This window comes from Rhincodon typus, chromosome 14, assembly GCF_021869965.1.
Source record: "Rhincodon typus isolate 14 chromosome 14, sRhiTyp1.1, whole genome shotgun sequence".
Taxonomy (NCBI): Eukaryota; Metazoa; Chordata; class Chondrichthyes; order Orectolobiformes; family Rhincodontidae; genus Rhincodon; species Rhincodon typus.
Genome location: NC_063345.1, coordinates 1,124,136 through 1,131,992, shown reverse-complemented (window position 1 = coordinate 1,131,992; position 7,857 = coordinate 1,124,136). Strand labels below are relative to the sequence as shown.

At 41.8% G+C, this 7,857-nt stretch overlaps 1 protein-coding gene across 1 annotated transcript in view; it reads right to left on the bottom strand.

Moving 5' to 3' along the window:
- Positions 1 to 1,722: 1,722 nt before the first annotated feature.
- LOC109924650 (CD40 ligand-like) overlaps positions 1,723 to 7,857 on the bottom strand; it is a 12,229-nt gene continuing 6,094 nt past the window's right edge. Inside the window, exons 4-5 of the mRNA XM_048605210.1 lie at positions 7,616 to 7,708; positions 1,723 to 4,052 (exon numbers count right to left, since the gene is read on the bottom strand). Of these exons, the coding sequence (XP_048461167.1) occupies positions 3,640 to 4,052; positions 7,616 to 7,708 (506 nt within the window). The 3' untranslated portion in view covers positions 1,723 to 3,639. The remainder of the gene's footprint in view (positions 4,053 to 7,615; positions 7,709 to 7,857) is intronic.

The window sequence follows — 7,857 nt, the reverse complement described above, 5'->3', positions numbered from 1 at the left end:
AAGGTCCCTCTGATCCTCGGTGCTTCCCACGGTCCTACTGTTCTTCACGTGTTCCCTCGTCTTGTTTGTCCTGCCCAAGTGCATCACCTCACACTTAACTGGATTGAATTCCATTTCCCAGTGATCAGCCCAGTTGACCAGCGCGTCTATATCGTCCTGTAACCTAAGGTTATCCGCCTCACTATTTACCACCCAACCCATTTTTATATTGTCTGTGAACTTACTGATAACCCTCCTACATTCAAGTTTAAATAATTTATATTAACCACAAACAGCAAGGGCCCCAACACTGAGCCCTGTAGGAACCCACTGGACACAGACTTCAAGTCAGAAAAACACCATCAACCATCACTTGCTGCTCCCTGCCCCTCAGCCAATTCTGGATCCAAGTTGGCAAATTTCCTTTGATCCCACAGGCTCTTACCTTTGCTATCAGTCTCCCATGAGGGACCTTATCAAAAGCTGTGCTGAAGTAGACAACATCAAACACACTGCCCTCACCTACACAGCTGGTAACCTCTTCAAAAAATTCAAATCAAGTTGGTCAGACACAAACTCCTCTTAACAAGACCATTCTAACAGTTCATGATTAATCCCTGCCTCTCCAAATGCAGAGTAATTCTGTCACTCAGAATTGTTTCCAACCATTTCCCCACCATAGAGGTTAGACCGACTGGCCTGTAGTTTCCTGGTTTATCTCTTGCTCCCTTCTTGATCAACAGTACCATATTGCCTGCCCTCTGGTACCTTTCCTGTAGCCAGTGCCCCTGCTATATCCTCCCTGCCTCACTTAACAGCCTGGGATATATTTTATCGAGCCTGGAGATTTATCTACTTTTAAGCCTATCAGACCACTCAAAGCGTCCTGTCTGTCTTTTGTTATCAATCAGAATCTTAATAATTAGTAGCATTGGAATATTGTTTTCAAGTATAAACAAACATTGGGGTTCACTGGAGCTCAGATATAGGGTCTCATGTTGATGGAAACAATTTCCCATTCTGTATTTTCAGGGCTGGGGTCACATGTGGGAGCCTGTTGGTTAATGTTTCATTCGGGATTATTCTTTGTACAACAGAGAAAGTACAAGAAAAATTAAGAGGAATTCAAAACGATGGAGGGTTTTGATTGAGTAGAAAGGGGAGGAATTGTTCTCAGTGACAGGATCGTTAAAGAGAGGTACAATGTCACGAGGCACTTGGTAAAAAACAGAAAAGTGAGATGATAAAACACGTGACACGCTGAGAGCTGTGAGCTGCAACATACAAGGGTAACGGAAGCATTTTCAACAGAAACTTACAAAAAGGGAGTTGGAAATCTACACCTAGAACAAAACCTTTCCAATGCTATGGAATGGAAAAAGGAGTGAATCAGGTCACTTGGATTAGTTTTACCAAAGAGTCAATGCAGACATGCTGGGCTGAATGGCCTCGTTCTCTGTTGTGTGTTTGTGATAATCGCCTACAGCAGTTTCCTGATTAGGAAGTGAACAATCTACCAACCAGCTCAACAAATATCATACAAACTGCTACAAAGATTTATAATTCTGATCCATGAAAACTGGAAAAATCATTACAACATCTGTCTATAAGGAAAAAAGAACTCTTTTATTTGTTTCTAAGTTCAGATGAAAATATCTAAATTATAGAATTGATTTATTCAAAAACTTCTTATATAAATATTCACAAAAATAAGAAATACAGTAAAACAATCAGGAACTGTGGACAATTGAATCAAATAAATAGCTTAATATTATTAACATCAGGTAAAACCTACCATTTCTAAAGTGATTATTTTTTGGAGTGTATTAGCTTGAGATTTGTGTTCTGCACAAAATGCTAGTTACACTCAAAAAAAACACAACTAGCCTCACAGACACAGACAGAAATAGGTGTTCACCTGCTTTTGTAATTAAAAACTTGACAAGTGCAATTTAATTATCCTGTTCCAGAATATAAATAAAATACAAAAAAAAGCATTTTCACTGAAATGCACATGGAGACTGAATGCCATTCTTGTGAACATTCATGACAGCATGGAGCTCACAGTAACACTTCCAGCTATTACCGTGTGACACACTTTTCACAGGACAAGGGGGAACGGGAATAATTAGTGCTTGTGCAAAAATAAAACCCTGCACGGTCTTGAGCTAATTCCAAGTGCATTACCCGACCAATGCATCCTATGAGTGTGCTCCTTGATAGGAGCATAAGATCACAGACATAGAACTTGCAGAGTTTGGTTTGTGATAGATAGCTAAAAAATAAACTCCTGAAACTGCAGTTGGAACTTGTTATTATGGCACAAGTTTGGTCAAATCTTGTTGATGTAGAATAAAGTCAGTAGCAAACCTAGGGGGAAAATTACTCTGCAATAACAAAATTTTGTTTAGCAAGAACTGCTGAAATGGTAACACATTATTTAGAAGATTTAAAGCTTCACTTCCTGAGTGTCTATGGTTCAGTTCCACTTTATCAAAGATACATCACTTCGAATGCTAAACCACTTCACAAGGACAATGGAATACAATAAGCCTATTTAAGACTGTTTATCTGCGAAGTTACTGAGGCGTTTCATGTGCCCTTTCAAATCTGATGCTTTATGTGTGCAATAAGAATAAGATATCAAATGCATTTTTGAACATTTACAAATGTGGTACGGTTTTACTAGAATGATGATACTCCCACACTTGGAATGAACTTTTCAACTACAATGAAGACCTCCTAGCTTTGCTTCAGTTTTAGCTCGCTAATATTAATTTCTCTTTTTAACCTGCTCACTGTTTCATACAAGATCTGCTTAGACAAGAACACGTGGGCATATTCAGACAAAGCTCACTTGTAACTAACGTTGCCTCAGTGCAGTGGGGCTGTGGTTTTCTGTTTACAAGCTGTAGGCTGCTGCATCGAGACACAGGATGCACTTGACAAACATCTACAGCCAGAAGGCAGTCCTTGCTAAAGGGTGCGAGTTTAATCACAAATTAATAAGTGGAACAAAATATACCCCGCACCCAGCAATCTGCTCATTAGCAACATCTGACATTCCGTCCCCACCCCACTACCCTGGGGATTTAGACAGCAGTAATGATTATTTACAAGAGAATTCCTGGTGACTCGGAAACTGGGTGCACAGTTCACCACACCAGGATACGACAGCTTGAGGTACACAGACTAAATAGTCACTTGTTGTAGAGCTTTGCTAAGGCAGACTGCAGGATGGCGTCAACTGATAACAATCAGGCCTAAATTATCATTGACAATTGTTGCAAGGGACAGCCACTTCAATGTCAGTTTCTTGCACCATTTTACTCAAAGGGATAATTCATTGGAGCAGATGAGTAGGAGGCTGAGCTTCTGTTATTCTTGATCTTGCACTGTTTTTAGAATGCTGTAACTTTTGTACGCTCCTAAGTGGAATATGACAGGGCATTGGCACTTTGGATCACTGCTAGTAAAAGGAGTGATTAAGGAATGTTGAAAAATTGGAATGCTGTTGTTACTGGAATGTATTTCGTTGATAATTATAGGATTGGTGATTCCTGGTGAAATATTCTGCAGTTCTAAACAATGAGCCAGTGGCAAAACACCTGAGCCTTTCTACCTGACCGTAGACTTAACGTCACGTTTTAACAGAAGGAATTAAAGCTGAAAGATACCAAAGTAAGTGGCACTGTCATAACTGAGCAACTCTGGATCTGTCACAGTCACAAACAGTTTATCTCCTGTTTTCAGCTGAAACACACCCCCTTGATTGATTGAGTTGAAACTAGCAGCTTGCTTTTTATCGACTGGTGTTTTCGATGCCTTCATGAGTAGCGTGGTTTGCTCCTTCATTCTTTGCAAATAGATGTACTGAAGAAATGGGGCGTTGGATGAGTTGAGAGTCGTGTTGCTGGACAGTCGAAAACTAACCTGACAGTAAACGTAGTAAAATCCAGGCTCAGTGATAACAAGCTTACCACTGGTATAGTTTATATTGTGTGTAAAAGCTGGGAAACCTTCAGCCATCCATTGCTTTATTGGCTTGCCTTTGTCATTGGGAAAGTTGGTCTCTAATAAAAGAACAGGAAGTAATTTATTAGTGAAAGAATCATATTTGAATGGACTGCACAATTTCAACATCAAAAAACATGCAACAAAGTCTAACTGATGTAGGCTAGTTGTTGGAACACAATAATGGGAACCCAAACACTAGAATCTAAAAGCTTTGCATTATTTTAGAATTGTCTTGTTTCCAATCAGACTGTCTCTGTCTCTTTCCCAAGCCCCTGATTGTTCACTGTTGACTGACCCAACAGTCAACTAAAGCAAGTATCGACAGTCTAGTGTCACCAGAACAGTTTTATTCAATTCTAAACCAGTTCTTTAGCATGGTGTCCAATCACATAAAGGACATCGCAATAGCGGTCAAAACTCATCATTTGAATTCTTGTGAACCTATCTCATCTGGAAAGGAATTGATGTGATGCCCATATTATCCTCAGGACATCACATCAGAATGCTTCTTAGCCAGTGAATTATTTTTGAAGTGGCATCACATGAGCAATTAATGCAAAACAAGATTCCACAACAGATGTAATGATCAGTTAATCCATCTGCTAGTGTTTATTCCAGGAAATATGAACGCTAGAAAATTAGAAAAACTCACTTGCTGCTCTGACAGTGTGTTGGGATTTTTTATGTTCATTTGAGGAGGCTCAATGCTTCAAACAAAGTGCAGCACCTTATCTCTGACTAACACGTCACTACAGCATCGCTGCAAAATCACTGCAACATCACTGAGATATCACTGCAACACTGCAACATCACTGTGGCATCACTGCAACATTACTGCAACATCAATACGACATCACTGCAACACTACAGTATCTACCTATATATTATGAGCTCAAGTCCAGGAGTGAGGCTGGAATGAAACACCCACCTTTCTGAAGCTCTGAATTAATGACGCAATAATTTTGACATTCCAAGTGTTGGTGACAGACTTTCTCGTCTCTCAGAGAGATGAGAGCTGCCCTCATGAGTGTACCTTGACAACATCATTGTACTATTGGGATTCAGGTGCATGACTGTCAAATTTCAAATAAAAGTGAAACACCAAAAATGCTGGAAACCTGAAATAAAGACAAAGTGCTGGAAAAATCTCAGTGGATGTGGCAGTATCTATAGAGAGAATAAGCAGAGCCAATTTTTCCAATCTGAAATGAACAGTCATACTGGACTCAACATTATTTCTCTCTCCACATCTCTGTCGGGATCTGAGAGTGTGTCCTACATTGTAGTTTACACAGGAAACATCTGACACCATTACTGACAGGTGGTGTAATTCCATCAGTTCCGTCCTTTTTAACCATGTCCACATGGAGGAGGGATGAGGGGGAGGGGAGGCATTGGGCAAATGGAAGGGGTGAAGCTAGAGGAATGTAGAGAGACAGATACCAGTTTCTCACTTCGATTGGGATCTCGTCGGATTGGAATCAAAGGGGCAGAAAGTCAATGGAACTGAACTCTGCCCCCGGCCTCAAGCAGTTCACCCAGACTCTATTGGTGGACAGATTCTATTAGTAATGGGCCAGGTGCTGGAAAATGGGATGAAAATAGTGAGCTGTTTATGACTGGTGTAGAATGGATGTGCTGAAGGCCCACTTTCTGTGCTGTCGATCTCTGTGACTCTATGGTGCACGGTCACTCTGGGCAGAAACTATACGGTTAGCTCAGTTTCAAGTTGTAAATAGGCACGGGCTTGGGAACCAAACTGTTGGTCATTATGAGATTGACATTCTGACTCAGAAACCCTAAGGGGGCTGAGCTGGTTAATGTAAAAGATCACACCCGTACTGTAATCTCTGCTCAGCTTCCACCCCAGGTTAAAACACATTGTGTAATAACTCTCATAATCCCAACAGAGAAATAACACTGACAACTAGCAGGTCAATAACACTGTAACCTGTGTATTTTCTGTAGTTGTGGCAAATTGTGTCCCATGTATGGACTTTATTCTTAATTTTTTATAAATTAATTTTTAAATGGTCTACCCACTATGCACTGGGATCTGACCATGCTTTAGGAATTGACATGGGATGGGTATTTGACTATGTAGGGGCAGTGGGGATGGACCTGGGAGGGATTACACATCCTGGGGTCATTTCACAACAACCTCCACTCCCTCTCCTAATCATGCTTGTTTAATATTTTGAAAGGATGTGGGCATCTCTGACAGGGCCAGCATTTATTGCCCATCCCCTTGAGAAGGTGGCGGTGAGCTGCCTTCTTGAACCGCTGCAGTCCATGCGCTGTGGTTTGACCCACAATGGCCTTAGGGAGGGAATTCCAGGATTTTGACCCAGCAACACTAAAGAAATAGTGATATATTTCCAAGTCTGGATGTTGAGTAGCGCTTGGAGGGGAACTTGCCGGGGGTGGTGTTATAGGTTGGGTCTACTACTAGTTCCTTGTGGCCATTATTACTCACGGTGTAAAAACGTTCTCTCTCACAATTCTCCTCTTGTCCAGGATCTTACATCTGTCCCCTTCCTCTTCATAGGGGTGCATACAAATCACTCAGGGGATCTGAGTTACTGACACCATGTACCTTGTAGTCGGGAACTATAGACTGTGAGATAGGCCTTACAATCTTCTCTCCATCATGCAGCTGATCGGGAATCTCTCGCAATATCACTACCTGCTATTGCTATGTGCTGAAAATGTTTGCAGGTTGGTAATCAAATCGTTTCACTGTGTTCTGATCACACCCTCCTTGGCCATCAAACCCTGGGCTGGTACTCAAAAACCAGGACAAGAGGCATTGCACTGGAAACTCTTCCCCCATCGTCCTTCCTCCATCAGTGATGGGAACAGGTTTCCTTGTCTACCTTCTCCAAACCTATCATTCTCTTCTTCCCTATCAAATCTCCTTAGCTCCAAAGAGGACAACTCCAATTTTTCCAATACCCTGCATCCCCCACCTTGTCACTACATTCCACCCTTCTTTGAACTGTTCTGATTAACCTCCTCTGCATCCTCTCAAGGCCATTCCTAACCTTCCCAAAGTTCGCTGACCCTAACTGACTGCAATACTTGAGTTGTGGCCTAACCAGAATTTTATAAGATTCAATGTTACTTCCCTGCTATATCAAAACCTCTACTTCTGAAACTGAAGATCCTCCATACTTTGTCAAAAATTCTTTCTTTCACCCAGGTCCCTATTTTACCCAATATTCCAAGACCATTTCTGTTTTGCTAATAAAGTTATGGCCATAGCACTGAGCCTTGTGAAAATCATCTTGCCCTGTCTCCAGTCAACACAATTGGTTCCCAGTATTAAAGCTATCCACCAATGCGTGAACTACACATCAACAGAATGGTGAGGCCCAAATAAGGAGTGACACACACCAGCTTTAACACCATCTCACTCCACCAGTAACCGCAGAAAGAAGATCCAGGGGCCCTGCCACAAGTACGAGAGCAATAATCTTCCACCGACATGGAGTTCCCAACAACCCTTCTCATTTATACACACCTAGCTCAGTACTTCTAATGTAACTGTGAATTTGTTACAGTGCAGTTACACTTGCGCGGCAGTTGGACAGTAATTGGAGTGAAGCCGGTCTCTCACCTGGTCTGTTGTGGGGGTGGTTGGTGGCGATGAGGTGAGCTGCAGAACTTTGAAGTTTGATGATGCTGCCCATTGTTGGAGCAGGGTGATTCCCTAAAAAATCAACATCAACAACAGTGAAGGAAACTTAATCCGAATCACACATAATCCCTACAGTCAGCCTTTCAGCTCCAAACCCCCCTCCCCGTCCCCTCTCTCACACCCACCCACCTCCTCCCCCTCCCCGTCCCCTCTCTCACACC